At 44.9% G+C, this 24,937-nt stretch overlaps 1 protein-coding gene across 1 annotated transcript in view; it reads right to left on the bottom strand.

Moving 5' to 3' along the window:
• Positions 1-4,682: 4,682 nt before the first annotated feature.
• The window catches only part of LOC148018944 (pre-rRNA-processing TSR1-like protein), a 106,729-nt gene continuing 86,474 nt past the window's right edge, over positions 4,683-24,937 (bottom strand). The window contains exons 21-23 of the mRNA XM_087701434.1: positions 5,894-5,957; positions 5,666-5,777; positions 4,683-5,581 (exon numbers count right to left, since the gene is read on the bottom strand). Coding sequence (XP_087557560.1) covers positions 5,674-5,777; positions 5,894-5,957 — 168 coding nt within the window. The 3' untranslated portion in view covers positions 4,683-5,581; positions 5,666-5,673. The remainder of the gene's footprint in view (positions 5,582-5,665; positions 5,778-5,893; positions 5,958-24,937) is intronic.

Here is a 24,937-nt window from a genome sequence, read left to right as displayed (position 1 = left end):
GAACAAATTTTGTAAGCTAAAGAAGACATTGTATAGGTAAAGCAAGCCCCTAGAGCATTATGTCAGCAGATAGATAAATTCTTTTTAGGCTTAAAGCTCAAAAGATGTGCCTTAGATGCTAACTTGTATGTTTTCATGGGTAATGAAAAGTCTATGGTGATTTTCCTATATGTAGATGACCTTATTATTGCAAGTAACTATGAAGATATGAACCATCAAACTCAAAAGACTTGAGGTCTTAGTTTGAAATGATGGACTTGGGCTTATGCACTATTGTTTGGGGTTTGGTTCGCAAGAACCTAGCAAAATCTTCATCTCTCAAAAGAAGTATGCATGGGAGATCTTTCACGCATTTGACATGACCAAGTGTAACAAGAGAGCTACACCTATGGAGGTCAATGTAAAGATATCCATTGATGATACATTAGCACTAGTAGACCTCGAGAGGTGCATGAGGTTGATCTGGTAGTCTCATCTATTTGTGCAATACTAGGCCAAATATCAGTTTTGTTGTTGGTGTTATGAGTGGGTTCTCAAGCAAACCACAAGATAATCATTGGAAAGTTGGGATACATGTGCTCAAATACTTGAAGGGAGCTCTTAACTATGGTATCACATAAAGCTTTGAAAGATCTCTTGTGAGGAACTATGACTCAAACTAGGCAGGTAATAGTGACAAGGAAATAAATTTTTGTAGTTCAAAAAGCAACCAACAGTGGCATTGTCTCTAACTACTGAAGTAGAATATGATGTAGCTTGTTTTACTACCTATGAAGCAATATGGTTGAGGATACTATGGCATATGGGAGTGCAAAATGAAGATCCAATAGTGCTAAGATATGACAATTAGAGTTGCATTGCTATTTCCAAAAATCCAATTCTTTATATATGCACCAAACACATTGACATCTAGTACCACTATGTGTATGACTCAATCGAGGATGGGATAACATAGCTCATCCTACTATCCAACAGAGTAGAATGGAGAATATATCTTTACCAAAGCTCTTACAAAGGATCTGCTTTGGTGTTTATCTTCAAAGACTCGGCATTGGACGGAGGATATACTTCACCTATGAGTGAATGTTGAGGGGGGGTGTTAGATATGATCAATACCCCACCCTCGTAAGGTGCCACCAATGATCCGTCGTGCTCTAAGTTGTAAAGCCCCCATTGTGAGGAGAAGCTATGTGGGACATTGGTCGGTGGGTCTTAACTTGTATGTCAAATGAGGTCTATATGAAAAGGTAACCCTTGTGGAGTCAGACTTCAAGTTAGATAGAATAGTTATGCTTGTAGAAACTCAAGGCACAATGTATCGAGTTGCATGGTTTGGGAATTATTAGGGACCCCTCTTTTAGGGTTCAAGGGCTGCAGAAGTGGTCCATGGCTGGGCAATCTTAGAGGGGCCAACAACCCCCCTAATGAGGGGCAACACCCTCAACCAAATAATAAAGTAAATTGAAATATTCCCCGGTCGACTAGGGAAGGTTCAAAATATGGTCAAACATGTCAACCAAGCTATCTTCCCATGCTATAAAAGGATGATCCCTCCAAAGCCATTGTTAAACTATCTTTCACCTTGTTAGAGTTCTTCCATGTAGCCTAAAGCTCTTCACCTATTATCTATCCGAATCACCATCTAAACTTCATAGTGGTAGGGAACGGGTGGACTGATCCATCGTTGTATTAGTTCATTACAAATTAAAGCATTTTCTATTCTTCTCATATTTGTTGTGTATTCTCTCCTCCTATGCCATGTAATTTTCACATTCAGTCTCAAGAATAGCAAGACCAAGAGAAAGCATATTATTTCCACCACTAAATTTACCAAACAATATATTGGTCATAAAAATGTTCAAATTTTACACAAAGCTGTTGGAGAATGTCATTTACCACGACAATATATTGGTCATAAAAATGTTCAAATTTTACACAAAGCTCTTGGAGAAGGTAGTTAAACCAATTTAATATAAGTGATGATATAGGAGGTAAAGGAAACAAGAGACAAGGGATAAAGTGGAGATAGGGAACAAGCATATAAATGGTGGATCTAAGGGAGAAAACAAAGTCGATAAAGTGTGCACAATAACCCCTCTTCTAATTAACCCACCTCAATTTTAATGAAAGGGACATTTTGGTAGACTTTTGGCTCTAAAATCATACTCGACCTCTTGGATATGGATAGAATCATTCTTGAGGTTAAAATAGTTATTGTCACTATTTTGAACTTCTCTAAAATCCTCCTTAGGGTTTCATTGATCACTCTTGAGGGGGAATACCACTCCTCTCACTTTTCATGAGCTAATTGGACTCTCGTTTCAAGAGGGGAAGATAAGAAAGGAATTGTCCCCAACAACCTAACAATGCCTTTTTTCACCAAATACAAGCGAAAAGGCAATAGTAGAACTTGTGTTTTGTAAGTTGTGTACCCATGAGATTGCAAGGGAAGAACCACACATTCATCCACAAACTAGGGTGATCGAAGGAGGGGACAACAAGCATTGTGTGCATTCCTTTGCACACATGGAAAAAAATCATCATGGTCACCAAGTGCATTTGGGTATGTACACAAGCCTTCATATACCCGATAAGCATGAAATGCAATACATCATATATCATTAACCCATACAAAGCAAAGAAAACCTTTGGAAAGATGTCTCAACTAAACTCATAGAGGACTATCAGATCTTTCACCCCTAGTTATGGTCCTCCAATGAACTTGTTTAATGTCACTATAAGACCATGCTAACAATTAATACGCTGGTAGTGGTGCTTTAAGGCATGTCATGGCACACATCTCTAATTTTTTATGTGATCAAATTGGGCCCAAACCTTGCAAAGATCCCATCTTATAATGTGATGCACCCAATTCACATTGTTCACTCCAAAGTTGAAACCTTTAGTGGACATCTTAAAGATGAAACACTTCTCACTTGGCCCCCTTCATCAAGAAAAAAACTTCTATGGACAAGAGAAAACATGCATTTCTTTATTAGCTCTTGTATATTACCAAACTCATATCCCACTAATGAAGGTTCAATCATTTTCTCACATATGATACAAGATTGCAACCCTATCATCACAACTCCTATGGAGACAAGAGTTATTAACCAATGCATGATTGCATTTATTACTTAATGCCACTAGTTACAATCAATGATGTTGGATGTATTTTCTATTTACGCAACCCATAACCTAAAATTCAACATAGAATACCCCATTTTTGAGCATCTGTACAAATAAATCCAACGACATAGCATGCACACTCTAGGTTTTGGGCTTACACTTGAAAGCACGTTGTAACATGAAAAAATGTATTTAATGCTTGTAAAAACATAAAGATGCATTGTCATTATGTAAGAGAGGTTACATGTGGAGAGATTGGCATGATCTATTATTTGACACGTGCAATATGGCAAACATATTCAACAAGTCACTAACTCGAGAGCTTGACACATGCAAATATGGCAAATATATTCAACAGACACTAACTCCAAACGTTTGAACCTTTTGACAAAACTTTGAATTGGCTCATTCAATGATTGACAATAATCCTCATACACTAAAACATCGTCACTTCAAGGGATACTTGATACCATACAACAATTACAAGGATGTGGCAAATGTGTAGCAATAAAGATACACTTTACATCCATGCATAAGTTTTTTCTACCTTACCCCAATTAGTGTATTGTCTATATGTGGTTCACTAGCCACCCTAAGGTTTCATTACAATTTGATAACCCTGTGGTTACATTACACTTTGATAACCCTTCTATACTTCATTCACCTCGCATTTTCATCCTTGAACTTTCTTCTTGCTTCAACTTTCAACAAAAACCAAAAACTAGTATCTAGTTTGAAAGCCACTCTCTACCATCTCAATTATTTGCGAAAGTTAAGTGTAAGTAATCATGTGTTCCTACCTACCTACAAATATTTATCTACAACTTTCTTGGAACATTTGAAGATATAGTCATAATCCACTCTAGAGGTATACTATAGGACTACTTGGAGATTGAAGCACATATCAAAATTGAAGTACATGTCAATCATAGTAATGTTGAAATTCAACAACACTAGTGGTATGAAGATGCATGTTGCATCCTTTGATCTTTGAGTTCATGCAATTATGTTTGAATATGTTCCCGGCTTAGATCCAAGTTTTAATTGCAAGTTCAAATTCCCTTGTAAGCGCTATAAAGTTTATCATGCATGTTAATAGAGCTTGAACCATTCTAGTCCATTTGATCCATTTAAATCATTGTGAACAAATGTGTTATGGCAAGGCACATTTTACTATGTATTTACATGATATACAACATATATTTTGTTTTCATAATTGGCCTTGGCTACCATTACGCAGTTTCAGGCTGCCATGGCACCCCATGACTAGATTAAAGATCACATGGGCTAGGTGGACCATGACCCTCACTGCATGCTCATCTAAAATGTGACATGGTGGTGACCCTAAGTTTTCAACCCTTGTAAGCCATTTTTGAGCTTAATATGTAAATGTATCCTCTATCAACAATTCCATTTGAAATTTATTTTGAACAAGGCCTGAAGTAAATGTGGAATCCCACAGAGGGTGTAGAAACAAGGTGTGTTAGTCCTATGCTTGCACCTATTCACGAAATACCATCACACCTTTTATCTGGAAAATGAGCCAAGGAATGTTTACAAATGCCTTCAAATCAATTGGACTTTTTTACATATTTTAAATCTCCTACTCAAAACCTTGCACAGCAGGTTTAGAATATCAAGAGTAAGAGACAAGAATGAGTTGACTCAGAACATGATGTGAACTTTATAATAAGTCAACCTACAAACAGCATATCTCTAGACGAATTAAATTTTTATCCTGCTTGAAATATTCAATTGTATTCCTTGGCGGCTGTCCAGTAATATGTCATATCCTGTATTTGTGAAGACTTGGGGCTCACCATGCTCCCCGCTTCCCGAAGGAATTGATAGCATCGCACTTCTTCAAGTGTCAAAGAGTGAGGCCAATAATCAACTCATCCATGTTTTATTTCATTACATGACATTGTCTTAACTCCTTTACAATGGGTTTTACATCATGCATGTTCCATGGAATGGGAAAATGAGTTAAATGCAGCAGTACTAACTCTTGGATGTCAAACTAGTGAACAGAAGGACTCTCCTGGAAATCAAACTAGGCATTGCAAGTACAACAGCAGTCACCCAAATCACCAAAGTAGGAGCAGTCATTGGTCAGCTTTCTTTGCAGCCCTAAAGAGGTGTGCTGATCTACTAGACAGGAACAAACTTTGAAGCACATGTTTTTGAAATCTCACTTAAGAGCCTCATCACACCAGGGAGGTGGAAGGGAGCTTTGAATGTAATCATCATACCACACAAGCACCTTTGAAATCAAGGTTTTGGGGTGCATTTATAGAATCTTCTAGGGCACGAGTTGCAAGCGGCCTGGCACTCCAGTTGCTACACATTGGAGCCCTCTCTCTCCAAGCTGTGTTCAGAAATCCAGTCTCATGTGACCAACTCACTAGGGTTCTACAAAACTTGCTCTATATATTGTTCGCTCTGCTTCACCCTGTGCAAGGGAGATCTCAGGACTCCTGCAAAACTTATTCAAGAAATCGTGTACCAATAATTGCTAATGTCAGAAAATCAATACCTGCAATCTCATGAAGCTCCCATCAACCATTTTGGGTACACTCTTTTGTACAAACTGACGCATACAGCATCTCTTTGTTGAAGAACACCATCAAATATGCACTTCATAGCACCTATAAACATTGGTAGGTTTTCCAAAGAACATAAAAGCACTAAGAATACGATGAAAAGTTTTGATACATAAAGATATTTAATATAAACCAACACCAGCTTAAGATAATCCTTGTACCATGAGTACCAACAGGTTCTTTGATTCGACCCCGTCGCCCATACTTTGTCCATAGCTCAAGGGGCTGCATTGGACATTAACCAAGCACAAAAAACAACCAATCAGTCTGTCATTTTTTTGGAACCGCTCACTTGCAGGTGCACCTTCAAACTCTCCCCACAAAACCTCTTTACTGTTATACTTAAGAGCTATACTTCCTGGAGATGCTCTGGAAACCAACCAAAAATCTCAAAAAAATAGCACTAATTTTTAGTCCAACAGCTTTTGTAAAACACATCTGACTTTCAATGTCCAAATAGGGATTTCTTAGCACCTGCAAAAGACCAAAGCCTCTCTTTTTTTTAAATGTGCCATGGTTAGACCACTAAGTGCCTTTCCGATACAACCCTTTCTAGTCTTCTGATTCGTTGGATCTAAGACAGCTATCATATCTACATGTAGTGTAGCTCTTCACTAGTTGATGACAAAGCATAACCAGAACAGCCAAGACAATGAAAACTTCCAAATGTAGAGTTGAACTCACTATACATCACACACTGACTCACAATTGCTCAAACTACATCCCAGAATCTTCTAATGTTTTTTTGGGCCACTTCTTCAATGGAGGCCCTGCTGAGGCTGTAAGAGGTGTGAGAATGCACAGAGATCGAAGCTCAAGCTCAGCTGCAGGTACAGTTGACAATGAAGAGAGTGTGAAAGTGTGTGAGAGCACAACACCCAATGCAATAATCTAAAGAGCGTTGTGCAAGTACAAAGTACAACCCTTAAACCTTAGGGTTGTTAACGTATGTTCACACCCAAGAGGTGTAAAACATGATAAGTGCACGAACTATGTAACATAGGCACATAAAATAAAAGGAAATAAATCTAGGGGGGAAAACCTCATGTAAGGAGAGTAAAAAGTGCCCTCGTGTCCTACTAAGAATCACCAACACTCATCTGTGAGTGTAGGTGTGAGTCAAACCCAACAAACCCCCCTAGAGTGGAGAGTAATCAATATACAAGGGTCATCCACCAAAGATCAAATTTAAAGCATTGCAGAATACTTCAAATTTCTCAGGAGGAAGAGCTTTGGTGAAGATATCTGCCACATTACTAGTGGTAAGACAATAGACAACGCTAATATCACTTGCACATAGCCTCTCTTTGACAAAGTGATAGTGGATCTCAATGTGTTTCATACGTGGAGGAAACACTGGGTTTCGTGCTACTGCAATGGCACTCTGACTATCAATCAACAAAGGAGTAGGCTCTATGACATATACATCCAAATCAGCCAACAAGCACCTAAGCCATACGCATTCAATTGTGGTAGTGAAAGCTGCCTTGTATTCAGCTTCACATGATGATGTGGCAACAATGGATTGTTTCTTGCTAAGCCAAGAGATGCAAGATGAGCCAAGAAAGAAACAATTACCACTACTGAAGTGACGAGAATCATAATCGCCATCCCACTCAGAAACATTGTAACCATGTAAGTGCAATGGTCCCCCCTTGGCATAAAGCAATCCAAGAGTCCTAGTACCCTACAAGTAACAGAAAACACACTTGACATCTTGCCAATGTGACATGCGTGGCTAATGCATATATCTGCTCAAGACTGAAACTGCAAACTGTATATCTAACCTTGTGTTGCATAAGTAAATGAGACATCCAACTGCTTGAGCATGCGTATGGATATCAAACAAGTCACTGTCATCATACAAGGACAGCTCTAGTCTGGGTTCTATTGGTGTACAAACTGGTTTGCAGTCCTGTAAGCCAAACCTCTCAAGAAGTCTACCAATGTATCTAGACTGTGATAATCCAATGCCTCTAGCATCATGTATGAAATGAATGCCCAAGTAATAGTGCAAAGGCCCCAAAACTGACATCTCAAAAGTTTGCTGCAAGGATGTGATAGTGAACATCAAGCTGCTATCTCACCTATTGATATCCAAGAGCTATAAGTTCTACCTAGGTCAAGGAGGAGCCTCCTTGTACCCTTCCTTCTTCACTCCATGCATCTCAAAGGGTTCCATCTACCGTGAAGGTTCCATCGGTGAAGACTGCTTCAGATGTCCGTATGCCTTCCTTGATTCCCTCGATACAGGTGCCCATACTCCCTTTGCGAAGGAAGACAAGTTGGATGGTTCAATCTTTTCCCTCTAGTCGTGCAAGGTGGAGTGCATCCTCGACACATTTGACCTATGGGAGCTAGTTTCTTCACCCATCGATCGTCCCCCGTTGGATCATTCTGACGGGGCCTCTCTGGACCATGAAGCCTTGTGGGATCGGCTCAACTCACAAGCATGTTCATTTTTCTTTATGAGTCTTCACGACTCTGTTCTTGTTCATGTTCACAGGTTGAAGACCACGGCGGAAGTGTGGAAGAAGCTTGTATCTTTGTGCCAGCATAAAACCTTTACTCACAAGATCTCTTTGGAGAAGAAATTATAGATGCTCAATTTTGATGGTTCTTCTATGAAGGGGCACATCATGAAGGGGATATGAGAGGTAAGCTTGCCTCTCTAGGTCGGGAGATGGCAATGATTCTCTTGACTCAGCTACCATCACCCCGGTTTGATGTCTTCTATACCAGCCTCATCACCTCAAGGACCTGCGAGAAACTCTTATGGGAGGAGCTTTCCCTGCTTGTCTTGGAGCATGACGAGCGTCTTAGAGAGGTGGGTGCCAATGGCTCTGGCTCCACCAAGGCTTTTACTGCAGGTACCAGTGGCGGGAAGAAGAAAAAGCAACAGAAGGAGAAGGCTAAGGACAAGAAGGAGGACAAGAAGGATGCCAAGGAGAAGAAGCCCAAGTGCCCACACTGTGGGAAGGGCACTCATCTCGAGGAGAAATATTCGCAGAAGTACCCTCATCTAAAGCCTAAGGAGAAGGACTTGAAGGTGGCCCCCAACACGACAAAGTCTGCTTTTGTGCATGTCTTTGTTGAGGAGGATACAGCCCTAGCTTCTACCACTCATGAGAAGCCTTGGCTCGCGGACAGTGGAGCATCTTCTCAAATGACCTTCAAGCAGGATTGGCTTCAGGACATTCGTTCGAAAGGGGGCATTGTCACCATCGGTGACAACTCTACAATTCCTGTTCGAGGCGTGGGGACTTTACCTACGTTCTTAGACAGGTGGTCTTCTTCCGCCAAAGCTCTTTATGTACCTAACTTGGGTTTTAACCTCTTGTCTGTGCATGGCCTTACTCAGCTAGATACCAGAGTCATTTTTACCCAAGATGCCGTCACAGTGGAGAATGCTTCACAGTTGATGTTCTTTGGATAAGTACACAAGACGGTGGGCTTTATAAGCTCACAGCCTTAGCTGCAAGGGATTCCCACAAGCTTGGGCTGCTTTGGCATGCTCATTATGGGCATCTTAATGCGATTCGGCGGACTTCTCAGAGGAAGATGGTGGAGGGACTTCCAAATTTCCCTCCTCTTCATACTTTATGCCCCAATTGCTTGAGGGGCAAGCAGCACACGCAGCCTCACCCACAAGTTGCTTCCAGGCGGGCTTCTTCACCGCTTGCGTTGGTTCACACCAACCTTTGCGACCCTATGGGCACGGCCTCCCTCGGGAAGGCCAAGTATCTAATATTGATTGTGGATGACTTCAGTCATTATGTGTGGCCTTACTTCTTGGAGTACAAGAGCGAGGCGTACTCCTGTTTCTACAAGTGGAAGGTGTTTGTGGAGACACAAACTACTTCCAAAGTTCATGGCATTCGAGCTAATCATGGTGGCGAGTTCACTTCTCACCTCTTTTCTCAGTTTTGCACAGATCACGGCATTAGGGTGAAGTATTCTCATCCGAATACACCATCGGAGAATGGTGTGGTGGAGCGTGCGAATTGGGACCATGGTAAAGATGGCCCCGATCCATGTTGGAGCATCAGAGTCTTCCTCATACCCTTTGGGGTGAGGTGGTGGCTACGGCAGTGTACATACGCAACCGCTCTCCTACATTGGCAATACAGGACATGGCTCCGTATAAGGCTTTCTTTGGGAAAAAGCCTTCCGTGTCCCATGTTCGACTCTTTGGATGTGATGCTTTTGTCCATGTGGACAAGAAGAAGAGGAAGACAAAGTTCGACTCTAAGTCCTGCCAGCTTATATAATCTTCGATGAGGCTGCGGCCTCTAAGGATCCAATGGATGGTTCTCTTATAGGTGATTCTTCGTCATCCATTGACCCTCTCCTTGCTTTCTCTCTCTCTCTCTTCCTCTATGTTCGCGTTTCTTCTTCCATTGCGCACTCACTCCACAGAGTGGTTTTCAGCACTCCGATCACAACCCCAACCTCTACTTTCCGGTTGCGGGTGACCTTTGTGTTTTACTGATCTTATATGTGAATGATCTTATCATTACAGGGAGCAACACTCAGCAAGTGGATCACACTCGGTCTATTCTACGGCAGGAGTTGGCATGACACATCTAGGGATCCTTCACTTCTTTCTTGGATTGAAGATTTATCAGATGGCACATGGCATCTTTATCTCGCAGCATAGATACATCTCTGAGCTTCTTTCGAAATTTCGTATGGCCGAGTGACCTTATTTCCTACCCCATGGACCCAGAATCCAAGCTTGTGGCACATGGAGTTCTCCTTACAAATGCTAGCTCTTACCGGTGCCTCGTTGGCTCTCTCATCTGGCTTCTTCATACTCGGCCGACTATGTCTTTTGTGGTGGCATTATTGTCTTCTTTTATGAAGACTCCTACACAGGATCACTAGAGGGCAGCCTTGTGTGTCCTTCGCTACTTGCAAGGGACTTGATCCTATGGGATCATGTATGGAGAAGGGGTCACTCTTTCTGGTTCGAGTGATTTTGATTGGGCAGGTGATGTGGATTCGAGATAATCAACATCAGGTTATGCTTTCACCCTTGTGTCTCTTGGAGCAGCAAGAAGCAACCTACTGTGGCACTTTCCTCTACAAAGAGTGAGTATCGGGCCTTATGTTCGACTGCTATGGAGGCAGTTTGGCTCCGTCGGATGTTGGCGGAGATTGGCTTGCCACAATTCGGACCTACAAAGCTATGCATGGACAACCAGAGTGCCCTTGCTCTTGCAAGGAACCCGGTGTTTCATACTTGTACGAAGCACATTGAGGTTCAGTACCACTACATTCGGGAGCAGATCGTGGATTCGGAGCTCGCAGTGGCCTACTGTCCCACGATGGACAATGCGGCTGATCTCTTCACAGAGCCTTTGCCTCAAGCTTATTTGCTTCATCATATTCGATTGTTGCGTCTTCAGAGTCTCCCAGGATCTGAGAAGGGGTGTTAGCATGTCTTCTTTCATTGCCAGTCTGTCATCTCCTGGTTGTGAGCTCCTATCAGAGTCTGGCACGAGTCAAAGGAGCTTTAGCATTTCTTGTGTTCATTTGAGGGTGGTACTCAACCCAAAATGGCCCTTTTGTGTGTAGTCGGCCCATATTTGGGCAGGTCTACCAGTTTTGATGATGGGGAGCTATTTATAGCTACCCCCCTATCATTCTTCTTCACTTCTTCTGCAGATTCCAACACACACTCCTCCATTTCCACTCCGACATTGGTATTGCCATTATCTCCAACCTAATTTGGTGCCCTCACTGACGCTTTCGGGCTGCGTGCAAGGACTGATCGGTCCACAGTTTTGTATTCAGCATTCATTGCAGTCACTGCAGATTTTATTCCTTCATTTTCTGCTTTCTCTCTCTCTCTCTCTCTTCCTCTACGTTCGTGTTTCTTCTTCCGTTGCACACTCTCACAAGGGCCACGTACATCTAAGTGCACGACCTGTAATCTGGCACTTGCTCTAGAAGCAACATCAAGAGGAAATGAAAAACTATGCATTTTTCCCAAAATGCACCCCTCACATATATGTTCAAGAGGTCTCTCCAAGTGAGCTAAACCATCAAGCATATGTGTACCTTGCATAAGCATCAAGCCACCATAGTTTACATGCCCCATGCAAGCATGCCATAACTCTGCCTAAGACATAGCAAAAGTGAGAGTAGATGCTATATAGACCGACTAATCAACTGAAAAATCATCCAATTCATATAACCCATGAAATAAAGTGCCTGTCAAAACCAAAGTCATGTGTTCCTTATCTCTAACCATACATCTGTCATCATCAAAGGTGACTTGCAAGCCACACCTTGCCAAAGAAAAAATAGATAACAAGTTCTTCTTTATGCTTGGCACAAGTAAGGCATCCTGCAAGCAGAGAATAGAGCCATCAATGGTTGTCAACACAATCTCTCCAATGCCTCTAACAAGGTATGATGCATTGTTGGCACACTCTACAGACTTGCCAACAAGGGCTGCAATAACGGAAGTACAAATCCTTGTGGGATGTGATATGCCTAGAAGCACCATTGTCAAAAAACCATGTGCTCGTATCCTCAGTAGAGCTAAATGCTCTATCAGCTCAAGAAGAGTCATAACTACAAATATAAAAACAATAGTCTCGGTCTGCAACAACAAAAGACGCGGGCTCAATAGCAATGGAAGGGTGCATCAGAAATAGACATCCCTAACTTCTCCTCCTTTGCTATGAGCTTTCTACATTCTGTGATGTAGTGTCCTGGCTTCTTGCAATAGTGGCACTTGCCCTTCTTGGCTTGCGTGCCCCCCTGTTTCTTACTGCCCTGTGAAGTACCTAAAGTCCCAGAGCTCTGTGGAGCATTTTTAGCTTGGGTGCCCTTGCACTTCTACCTTGCCATAAAAGCCTACTCAGTAGCTATAACATCCACACCACTCTTCTTTCTTGTCTGCTCTTCTTCTAAGAGCAAACTGACCAACTAAATAAATGTAAGTGGCTGAGGGAAAATCCTCATGGCGAGGTTCAAAGCCATATGAAAGGCTAAATACGAGGGTGACAATGAATTCAAAGTAGTAGATATCAATAACACATCTGAGTAATACTCATCTATATTCATAAGCTGCTCACGCAAGTCCTGAATTTTATTTAGATGATCCTACATACAATCACCCTCATCCATCTTCATAGTCTCAAGCTCTTTCTTCAAGAAAGAGATGCATGTCCCATTCTTTCCAGCAAAAATATATGCTCCAAGGTCAGCCATGCTTCTTATAAAGAACTTGCACACAAAATGTGGGAGATGATAGACCGTGGAACTGCCAATGCAATCAACGACAAAGCCTCTGCATCTCGTGTTGTTGGAATATCAAAGTGAGAGCAAGAGAGAGTGTGCACGAGAGAGAGAGAGAGAGAGAGAGAGAGAGAGAGAGAGAGCTCTCAAGTACAAGAAGAAGATCTTGCTTAATGAGTTGTTCACAAGTATAATTGGTACACTCTCCTCTAAATTGAGAGTGACATCTAGGTTGTTTAAATAGCCTCTGGATGGCTAGGGTTAAGGTTTCCTCCTGCCCTCCAGTTCATTCACACCCAGCTACCCTTATCCACCCTTGCATACATAGGGTTCACATGCCTATCTCTCAACAACAACTCCCCTCCCCGCCTTCAATGCCAGAGTAGCATTGGACTACAAGATATGTTAATGCCCCCCCCCAAAACAAAATGGGATGTCTTTATTAATCAGGCTACAAGAGTGCTTATAAGTAGAGGATTTATAGATTTAGAAAAGTCGATTATCAGGTGTTGTGGAGACAAAGTTGGCATCCAATTCTTTTGGTACTTCAAGGATAGTAGGACACTTACTGGTAATATGCCTTGACTTCTTACATTTGTTGCACTTCATTTTGTCAGGATATTTTTTCCAACAATTGTTGTCAAGATGTGCCTTCTTATTACAAAAGGAGCATTTGATGGAGACAGTATGGACCAAGAGTTGCTCATGGGCTATTAAAGTAGATGCCTAACTGGTTCTGTCTTCGTTCTGATTTCTTTTCTCCTCATCTAAACAAGATTAAATGGTGCTTTCCAAGGTTGGATTAGAGATATTCGTAAGAGTAGTTACAAGGGTTAAGAATACTTTCTTTACAGCTTTTAGGAGAATTGCAATGGCATCTTCATCATGAATTGAAGCTTGAGCTGAGGATAGTTATGCCATGAGCCTCTTCATGTGAGAAATGAACTTACCTAGGTCTTCTAGTTTATACTCCAGACTAAAAATTTCGTTCTTAAGGAAAATTTTACAATTCTTTCCTTTGGCACCATAAAGCTTTTCAAGCTCATCCCATTTCTCATTGGCAATTGACAGTTAAACAATGTGATGAATCAAGGATTCATACAAATTAAGTATAATTATAGCTTGGGCTCTTTCATCATCTTCTACATCAAGCAGATTTAATGGATTAATAGGCTTGGTCCCTTTGATGAAGGGCCAGTAGCCTTGTTCCATCATTTTATACATCACTAATACCTACTATGAATGAAAATATTTTCCATCAAACTTACCGATTTGAGGTCTAACATCGGCATAGGCCATGGCTATGATAGGAAGGTCTTACTAATTGCTCTAGGCAATGGCAGTGTCTAGTCCTTTACACAATGGCCAATAAGTGTGGAAGCAAAAGTGATTATTAATACATAGCAGGCTCAAATGTGATGTGTTACAAGATGAGATGAGGAATGAGGACAATGGTCTGTGTATATAACCTACACATAGCCTTACAATGACAATTAAGCATTCAATACAGTGCTTAAGATAGAGACTAATTTCCTCAAGACTAAGATTTAGTATAAAACATCTTCCACATACTGATTAGAACCAAATTCATGACTAGGAATTATAGCATTAGTACTTACAAGCACTCGTCTCATAGTGTATGTTCACAAGTCGGCTTTCTTATGAGCTTGTTGATATCCATAAGGTGTGTTTGGACATGAATTGAAGCTTCTAGATCTCCAAAAGACTCCATAGGACTTAAATCAATGATTAAAATCATTGTTGATGATTTCAGTGTGTGGAAAAAATTTTCAAAAAACAAGCTTTCAAGCTTGGGCTATGGCTACCAACAGGATCCACAGTTGGGTTTTGCTCTGTGTGAGCAGTAGGAATAGAATCACTCCAAACCCTTCTAAGGTTAGAAGGCCCACTTGGGGGTCTACCAAATCCCCATGACAGTTGCCAACGTTGCACCACCTGCAAATCATGCCGGGCCGCTAAACTTCACGCTGCCTAGACTGCACCTATTTTGGGAACAACCACAATGTAGTGCTCCTCATTGCCCAATGTTGAGGTTTTATGTGATGTCTTGAACCACCCCTAAGTTAGGGAGAAACTTTCCATAAGAAAGCAAGGCAAAATATGCTCTCTTTTGTTCTCCCTAGGTCCTCCAACAGAGGTAGGTATGGCAAGCAACTATGGAGGTGAAGACATGTGGTGAGAAGATGACATGCTCATGTGCACTAGGTGGGAAATGGAGTTGAAGGAAGCTTTTTGGATCAAAGATGGCTCTAATACCATGTTGGAATATTAGAGTAAGCAAGAGTGTACACAAGATGGGAAGAGAGAGAGAGAGAGAGAGAGAGAGAGAGAGAGATCTCAAGTACAAGAAGAAGATATTGCTTAATGAGTTGTTCACAAGTACAACTGGTACACTCTCCTCTACATTGAGAGTAACCTCTAGGCTATTTAAAAAGCCTCTAGATGGCTAGGGTTAGGGTTTCCCCCTACCCTCCAGTTCATTCACACCCAGCTATCCTTATCCACCCTTGCATACATAGGGTTCACATGCCTATCTCTCAACACGTGTGTCCCATGCCTTTTGTGTTGCTAATCTATGGGAAAGTGGCTAAGCTGGAGCGAGCTGAACAAGTCCAAGTCCTCTTGGGGGAGGTGAAGCTAGAGCCATAACTCCAAGCCTAAATTCTTCACCACTTATATAATCCCAAAGATTCTTTGCAATCAGCACATTTTTCATCATAAAGGACCATAGAGAATAGTTATTGCCATCCAACCTATCCTTCTTGGACACATGTAACTACATCACCTCCTTGATTTGCCATGATAAATGTCACTAATCAAGGAGCAAGACAGCGAGATTTCAAGCTGGACCAACCTGGAAATCTCAGAATTTCCAAAAATTACAGCAAGCACTATGCTGTAATTAGCAAATTTAATCACTCTGTCAAAAACTGTCTGAAATACACACTGTCAAAGGTGCAAACAGTGCTTAGCAGCACTAAAAATGCAAAAGCCCCAAATTTTCTTGTCCCAAAATGCACGAAATCAGTCTGTTTCAGACTGTCATTGTGTACATTTGCCAATCTCTGAGCTGACAACAAAACCCCAAAATTTTTATCCAAATTTTCACAAAATCTCTGCGTGAAATGTGTCCAAGACACTTGCAAAAGCAGAGAGATGCTGCCCGGGCACAACCCCCTTCCAAGAGATGAAATCTGAATTAAAAATTTGAGAAATTGAACAATTTTCTTTCTGTTTACCTCTGATAATGCTGAGCTGAGCAGATCTGGCAGTCCTGGTGAGCCTGGGGCAGGAACAGGGAGTGCTGAGCTGGAGGTCAAATGGAGAGGCTGGTGGGCGGCGCTCCAAATGGCACCAGCTGGGAACTAGCGCTGAGGGCAGCCAGACCAGCGGCAGCAAGAGGCGTGCGACTGCAGAACGGCGGACAGGTCATGCAAAGGGCGGCGCAGCCAGGGGCTACACGGCCGGGACAAGCAGACTTTGCGAGTGACCAGGGCCAAGGGCAAGGCGAGTGCAGGTGCAGGGGCGGACAAGGAGCGCTGCCAGAGGGCGGCGCAATCAGGCACTTGCAGAGGGCATTCCAGAAAGGCCGGCAGTGCTAGAAGCACTGCAGGGGCTAGAGGAGGAGCGAACTGCTTGTGGCGAACAGGGCTAGGCCAGGCGGCATGGCGGCCTGGCAGTGTTGGCCAGCAAGGCAGGGGAGACTCGCGGATGAGCTGGTGGCGCCTGGAGCTGAATGCCGAGAAGCTCGAGTTGTGAGCTCACGTACAGATGAGAGATAGCAGCTCAGCTGGCAATGGCTAGGAGCTCTAACACCAAATCTGAGAGGTGGGAGAATGCACAGAGATCGAAGCTCAAGCTCAGCTGCAAGTACAGTTGACAATGAAGAGTGTGTGTAAGAGTGAGAGCACAACACCCAATGCAATAATCTAAAGAGTGTTGTGCAAGTACAAAGTACAACCCCTTAAACCTTAGGGTTGTTAATGTATGTTCACACACGAAAGGTGTAAAACACGATAAGTGCACGAACTGTGTAACATTGGCACATAAGATAAAAGGAAATAAATCTGGGGGAAAAAACCTCTCATAAGGAGAGTAAAAAGTGCCCCACTATCCTATTAAGGATCATTGACACTCCTCTGTGAGTGTAGGCATGAGTTTTTCATTTTCTTACACTTATTTTTCTTCTCGGGATGATTCACCAAAGCCTAGCTCTTCTTCTTTCATATTCTTTCACAACATGCTTCTTTGTGGAGCATCCCCCTTCAACACATTGTACCACCCTCCTCAATTGCTCAAAAGCAAAAAAACCCTTCTTGTGCTAATGAATCACTTGCTCCATTGAAGAAAACAAGGAGAGGAAAGGAATCAACTAGACCCTTAGACCCAATCCAACCTCCTTGGTTCCTACTAATGACAGACCACGATGACAATTAGCCTCCTTCCATAGATGACGATTGTCGTTTAAAGGCCCAAGGTCTTACACCCATACCCAAACTGACACAATCCACAACCAAGCGTACTACTCACACAAAAGTTAAATCCATTACCCATCCCAAATCTAACCTCAACCCCTTCGACAAGGACAATGTCACTTTATTTTGTGTGTGTGTTGGTTGGGGGGCGGGGGGGGGCGCCCAAAAATACAGCGCAGATTTTCCACCCCCTAGTATACATGCTCATTAGTGGTTTCCCACTAGCCACTAATGTAGTGGATACTAGATCTCCCCCTCAATCAGTGCCTTATGGACTATCTAATTGGTTTGATCGCAATCCACCATTAGGCTAGATTCTTAGGATTCCTAGATTACCCTTAGTCATGCTACCATCCCTTACGTTAAGTTAGGCTTGTCTTTTCTCTGACAATCTTGTTAGATCCTTAGGCTACATTAGTTGCATAGATTACCTAGGCCACTTTAGGCTATCGTAAGCTAGGCCCTTTAGCACCATTTTATTTATCTTCCAATCCACACTTATTTCACTTACTATTATTTACTTCCACTGCACATGTACTCACTTACATCCACTTTTAACTTTAGCATAATACCAAAACCATCTCATATGAAACAACACATATCCAAGTTCCAATTTCTCTTGTGGTACTTATATGCTAGGTTTTGGATTTCAGTTCACAACTACCATTGCAAGAATCTATCAATCCTACAAAACGTATGGTTTTTTTACTTTGGCCAACAACAATTTCCCCATGAGAAACATGTGCAAGTGGCACCTTGCTGCAACAGCATACTCATTATGTTACATTACTCTATGCATCTAATTGTGCAAAGCACCCATGAGCACCTTGCTCACTTTGGATTTCGAGCAGCCTCCACATGCGACAATCACCTATATATCTCTTCACGCTTGCTTCATCATTAACACCCTTGCGGGTGGCTATGTACATGCTCTCTATTTTTTTGAATTGCAAGCAGACCATTCCTTTCCTCAATGGGCACAAACTCAAAAGCAAAAATTTCAAAGTGATTAATGCACTTGTATATCTTGGTAGCAGCCAACTTGCACCCTTTGTCTGATGACTTGGCTTCTCTAGGGTGGCCCTTTAGCCTCACAAAGGACACTAACCATTGCCTCCATAACTTGGTAGGTTCTAAGGTAGCCTATGTACACCCTCGCTGCTTTAGGCTAGAACACCTCGAAGGGGTGAACTATGCTTGGCAATCCTTCTTGGTTTCCATTTTAGGCTTAAGAGGGCCAGACTGACGGCAAAGAGTACCTCCATGCCTCATAGCTCCTCCTCGTCATCAGCAGCCTCCACACTGAACACAAATGCCTATTCGGGCAGTCACAGGTTTCCCCATGAGCTTACACCTTGCATCTTGGAATGTGAATAGCCTCCACTACAGTGGGGCACGTGGTTCCAAGAAATTGATTGTTTGGCAAGAGTTGCAGCCTGCCCTTGCCGGACGGATCGACATCTTACTTCTACAGGAGTACAAGCTCACCCCCACCCAGCCCCAGTGGGTAGGGAAGGTACTCCCAGGCAGCTCGCACACTTACTAGGAGCACGCCATAGGTGCCCATGGTAGGAGTGGAGGCGTATGTACCTCTATTCGTTCGAGTCTTACAGCTTGTTTTCGAGACCACGGGATGATAGTGGAAGGGAGGGTGCTATGGATCAGATTGGATATTGGGGACTCATGCCTTGGAGTCCTTAATATCTATGCCCCTACGGAGGTCAGGGCATGCAGCAGGTTCTGGGTGGAGATCGCGAAAGGACTCCCAGAGATGAACTCCTGGATCGTTGGACGAGACTTCAACAACCTAGAGGCTTTGGAGGACCGGCAGGGCAGAGGGAGAAACTACCAAGGCATGGCCGGGGAGAAGCAGGAGGCATGGGAGGTGTTTCTACTGGCAATAGGAGCACGCGATGCCTGGAGAGACCCTGCCTTCCACAGGAGGGAGACATCGCTGGACTTCTCTTGGGGATACAGGAGGCTAGGTGGAGTCCTGCTGGAAGAATTGGACAGGTTTTATGTGGGAGAGTGGGGAGGCTCTCAAGAAGGCCATATTGGGCAGTTGGTGGGCACCACGTTATCCAATCATTGCCCGGTTCTCCTAACACTAGATCCCCCAGCATCTGCCCTAGATACACGATCTTGTCGGATCCCTGACTCGATCTACAGGAGGGAGGAGGTGACGAGACAGACAGAGCAGATTTGGACCATAGAGTGGGGCAGGAGGAGTCAAATCGCAGAGGAGGTTGCAGAGGCCCTAGCTGAGTCGAGCAGAATCTACCAAGAGATAGCCATGCAGGCCAGGCAACAGAGCTAGGAGGAGGAGAGAGCACTCCGACAAGACCTTGTAGCCATGCAAAGATTATTACAAGAGGCACCAGGGGATCCCACTCTCCACGCACAGGAGGTGCATGCACGAGCAGCCATTGCTGGCCTAGAGGACAAGCGCTCTATGTTCTCTTTCCGCACCTCAGCAGCTTTCTAGGCGCAGAAGAGGAACACGATGTGTAGGGAGTTTTTTCAGGTGCACCAGCCTCGCACCTCAGGAAAGCAGATACGTAGCCTCCAAGATCAGTATGGGAGGACACGTTCTAGCCCAGACGAGGTGATGGAGATTGCCACTAACTACTATAGTCGCCTCTTCCAGCAGGAGTCAGCCTCAGCTAGAGGACTGCGATGTAGACAGCAGGTCTAGGATAACATCCTGTCCCTCGTCACAAAGGAGATGGGACGCTCCCTCCTATCCCCCTTCACAGAGAAGGAACAAGAGGAGGCTTTCCATACATAGGACAGATATAAATGCCCGGGAGAGGGTGGCCTCTCTAACGCTTTCTTCACTACCTTCTGGGACGTGGTGAAGGACCCCCTACTGATGGCCTTTCAGGAGATTTTCACTTCAGGACAGATACTAGGGAGTCCATCGGCAAGCCTTATCGGTCTTCTCCCCAAAGGGGGAGACCGGTTGGAGCTTTCCCAGTGGAGACCGATCACCTTATTGTTAGTGGCCTATAAGGCACTGACAAAGATGATTGGTAGGCGACTACACTCCTTGCTTCCAAACATCATCCATGACACACAAACGGGCTTTGTCCAAGATAGGAGCATCCTAGACAATGTATTCATCTTCTTTGAGGCGACAGAGTGGGCCAGTATAGTGGGCAAAGAATGGCCGTACTACTCTTGGATTTTGAGAAAGCCTATGACGGGGTGGACCCCCTTACTTCCTCAGGTCATATGTGAGCGGTTTACGTGGCCTTCGACTTCCAGTTAGAGAGGAGACCGAGTTGTTAGACTCAGAGTATGCAGATGATACAGCGCTCTACATAGAGGACGATGAGTTGATGCTGGAGAGAGTGAGGTTGGCTCTTGAGGTATTCTGTTCTGCAGCGAGAGCAAAAATCAACTAGCCAAAGTCGGTTGGTTTCCTCACAAACCCGGACTCTAGTACAGAGTGGAGCGTCCACCTCGGATTTAGATGGGTGAGCAGAGGACAGACCCTCTGGTACCTAGGGTTCCAGGTGGGACTCGACATTACTCCCGCCCAGCAGTTTCTTCCAGTCCTCGATTCTATTCGGAGGAAGCTGACCTACTGGAGCACGGCTCGCCTCTCACTAGCCGGCCGAGCCCTGGTAGTTAATCAGGTCCTCCTAGCGATGGCCTGATACATCGCCTCATGTTGGTGCTTCTCTCCTCCTGCGTAATGCAGCTTCGCCGCCTAGTGTGGAATTTCCTTTGGTCCGGGTCAGACGGCTACAGGGATTCCAGGGCCAAGGTGGTGTGGGCGACCATTATACGATATCGATCAAAGGGAGGGCTTGGGATCATAGACCCAGAGTATCAGAGTATGGCCCTCTTGGGCAAGCTAGTGGTCCACGGCCTCACACCGAGAGGGCAGACCTGGAAGGTCCTATTGTTGCAGGAGGGTCTTCAAGACTGTAGACCGAGGCTTGGCGGTGAGTGGAGACCGTCCTTGAGATGGATCTTCACGTCAGCCCAGATCACCCCCCCCCCCCCAGATCACCCTTCGTATGCAGCTTGCTCCGCGTGTGGCAAGGCCTCTGTAAGGCCCTAATCCAAAGCCCCCCAAGCTGCCAGGAGGAGATAGACCTCAGCCGGTGACTTGGAACCCCCAGGTCAGGGACCGGGAAGGGACACAGATTGGCGAGTGCCCCCACATCCAGTGGGCTGGTTGGGAGGCTGGACCGGCTCATACCATCAAGACATGGCGGGAGGTGTACACGATGGCGAACGAGGAGGTGTTGAAGCAAGTATCAGGCTGCCAACGAGGAGTGAATCTCAGGAGAAGAGAGATAGACGCAGCGATACCTCAGGAGTAGCTTGCTCCCCCGATCGGAGAGCCAATAGAGCCCGGGGAGATATGGACCGCTAGGTTTTCACCAGCATGCATCCCCCTACAGGTGGAAAGAAGAGTGGGTGGTGCTCCACCTGGGACCTTTTTCACAGTGCAGGAGGGGGGGACATCTGGCTCTTGACAGAGGGCAGCAGGACGAGGGGATAGCTGTCCTTTCATGGAAGAGGATCCGGGTGGTTGGCCTTCAGGGGAAGACATGGCGGCTGGACCCTTTGGTCTTTTGGCAAGAGCTCAGAGAGTGGCACCTCTCGATCTGGGAAGAAAGGCCACTTGATGAGCTGGAGTGGGATTCGGGAGAGTGGCTTTGGCCGGCCATTGCGGTCGCCAAGAAGCCACTGAGGTTCCTGGAGTACACTACCAGGATTGGCAGACACGTACCGATGCAGGAGGACATGGATTGGGCGCCATCACGCAGCACGCACTGGGCGGAGCACAACATTACAAAGCCGTTCCGACGGACCTTCTGGCACCGTCTATGGGACAGCTGGAGGCCGAGGAGGGTATCATATTTTTTATGGCTGGTGGCACATGGAGGCTTGGCGGTGCAAAGCTGGCTTGCCCAAATGTAGAAGAAGAAAGTTTGTAAGTGTTGCACACAGCTGTCTATGGAAAACCCAAAGCACTGCCTTTGGTCGTGAGAGGCGGCACAGCTCGTGTGGAGAGGAGTATGCCACATCCTGTGCCGCATAGCACCAGCCTTGGATCTATCTCTTGGGGTGCTTTCTGCTGGCAGTCGGTCAGCCACGACCGTCACCTTCTGTATGAGGCCGGGATGCAGGATACGATATTCATTATCGAGGCAGGGTCGTGCGCAGTGGTGGGTTTAGAGGCTCTACCCATCCATCAAGTACTCGAGCCCACAGCAGACCACTCTGAGGTATGGAAAATCATAGGGAGTCTTACTGATTGGCATATCTGGAAGGCATGGTGTCAGGTGGCTTTCGGCGAAGAGAGACCCTCAATACAGGTGACCTTAGCAAAGCTCTGAACCTCCATCATCCACTCCCTTCGAGGCCGATGGCATTAGGTGCAGAGCGAGTCCAGGGCTCATCAGGAGCTCCGAGGTCATTTCATGCGCACTTGGGGCGGCCAGGACCTGTTCTTCGTGATGCAGGCAAGCAGCCCCAAATGGCGATACACCCCCCCCCCCCTCCCCCCTCCATGGCTTCTTGCCCCTATCCCCCCCAGACCGCCTTGAGAGGCTTGTATATATGATGTATCTGTGACTTTCACTAGCTCCACCTTGGTCTGTTGAGCATGAGCACTTCTATATATTCAGCTTTTTTCTGAAGTAATATAATTAGCCACACTTGCAAAAAAAAAAAAGGCTTAAGAGGGCGCATTAAGCTCAAACACGTGCACTACACATTTAACTTAATTATCTCATTAAACATCCCAAAAATGCAAATGCACTTAGTATGCTTTAGTGTCCCATAAGCAAACCCCCACACATTTTTCAGTTCTCTCACTGCAAACAGAGAATGCGCTAGGTTGGAAAATGAATTTTTGATAAGAAGACTCAACTACAATGGTACCCATTGGAAATACCCTGATGGTGAAGAGCCGATGCAAGGGAAAGGCCACCCACCAACATTCTGTTAGAGATCATCGCCCTGGTCAGACTGCACAGTCCAGTCGGACTGTACAGTCGGACTGCCACATGGCAGTCCGACTGACTGCAGTACAGTCGGCTGCATTAAAATGCAGCTAAAATGCAGCCGCCCTGCTATTTCTGGCGCCTGTTTTCTGGCTATTTATAGCCGAGTTTTCAGTCTTCTGGACACATTTTTCTGCTCGCAGTTTACAGACTGGTGGCTCGCGCAGATTCCGTCTCTCTTCGCAGATTTCTGACAAGAGACAGTGCAGGCTGCAGCGGACTTCGAGGTGAACACCAGGTTGCATCGTCGAGGTGGAGACACGCAGTCCAGCGCACTGCGCCCGTGTACATATCTGCATATCTTTGTATACAGCACACTTTATACAGCAGATCTTCATCTTCCACTATCTCTCTCTCTCTCCTCTCTCTCTCTGCGTTCTCTCTCTCTCTGTCCTACGCTTCCGCACCGCTGCACTCTGACATGGTATCAGAGCAGTGTTAAAGGGCTGACTAAGTGCAGAACCAACCTGAAGATGAGTTTCTATCACGACACAAGGCTGCATTTTCAGCGTTTGAGGGCAAGCAGGAGGGCTGCGCCTCGGAACAAGGCTGAAGCGAGCGTGGACGCGCAGGAAAGGAGTCCAGGTGGTGGATTTGCTGCTGTTTACTGCTGTTTGACGAGGAGGAAGTTTGAGTTTTCAGCTTTTAAGTGCAGGTTTTGCTTTTTCATCGCCTCCGGCGGGTGAAGAAGTTTCAGGACACAGAAGAGCCCTAGCAGGCTGAGTTATCACAGTCAGAGAGGGCTGCTTCTGCGTTTGTGAAGGCATTACAGGTGAAGATGTCTACCGAGATTGACTTGGAGTTCTAGACGATTATGGACCGGAAGGTCCCTGTCTTACCGACTCTTCCCGCAGATCAAAAGCTCGATAGCGACAACTACCGCATCTGGCACGTCATAATGTTGGCCATCCCTGTCTTACCGACTCTCTTCCGATGCTCGTGCGGAGTTGGCCAAGGCTTAGTCTCACTGGGATAAACTGAATGCCAGGATTCGTTTCTTTCTTTTTCTGTCTTGTACTACAGCCGTGATAGCTCACATCGAGCACTTGACGCTGGCTCGGGAGATATGGCTGGAGCTTGATCAGATGTATAACGGGATGACCCTTATGAAGCGGGTTTCTTTGGAGGTACAGATGGGGACCTTGTCCGTGAACAAGTCTTCTTCGTTGCGGGAGCACATCAACAAGCTTAGACAGCTTCAAATGCAGGTTCAAAATGCGGGGAAGCCGATTTCCTCCGAAGACATGGCGATCACACTCTTGTTCCAGTTGCCGCCACGATTCGGTGCTTTCTACTCCGCCCTTATTGCTTCGGGGCGTGAGTCCACTCTTCGGTGGGAAGAGTTGGTTCCTATGGTCTTGGACCAAGAGGAACAACTAAAGGGACAGAATGCTTCCAAGTCGGAAGCACTGACAGGTCCAGCCTC

Source organism: Lygodium microphyllum, chromosome 20 (assembly GCF_053477565.2).
Source record: "Lygodium microphyllum isolate KBCC chromosome 20, Lygodium_microphyllum_v1.1.10, whole genome shotgun sequence".
NCBI lineage: Eukaryota > Viridiplantae > Streptophyta > Polypodiopsida > Schizaeales > Lygodiaceae > Lygodium > Lygodium microphyllum.
The sequence above is the reverse complement of the archived record's forward strand: the minus strand, read 5'-3'. Positions and strand labels throughout refer to the sequence as shown.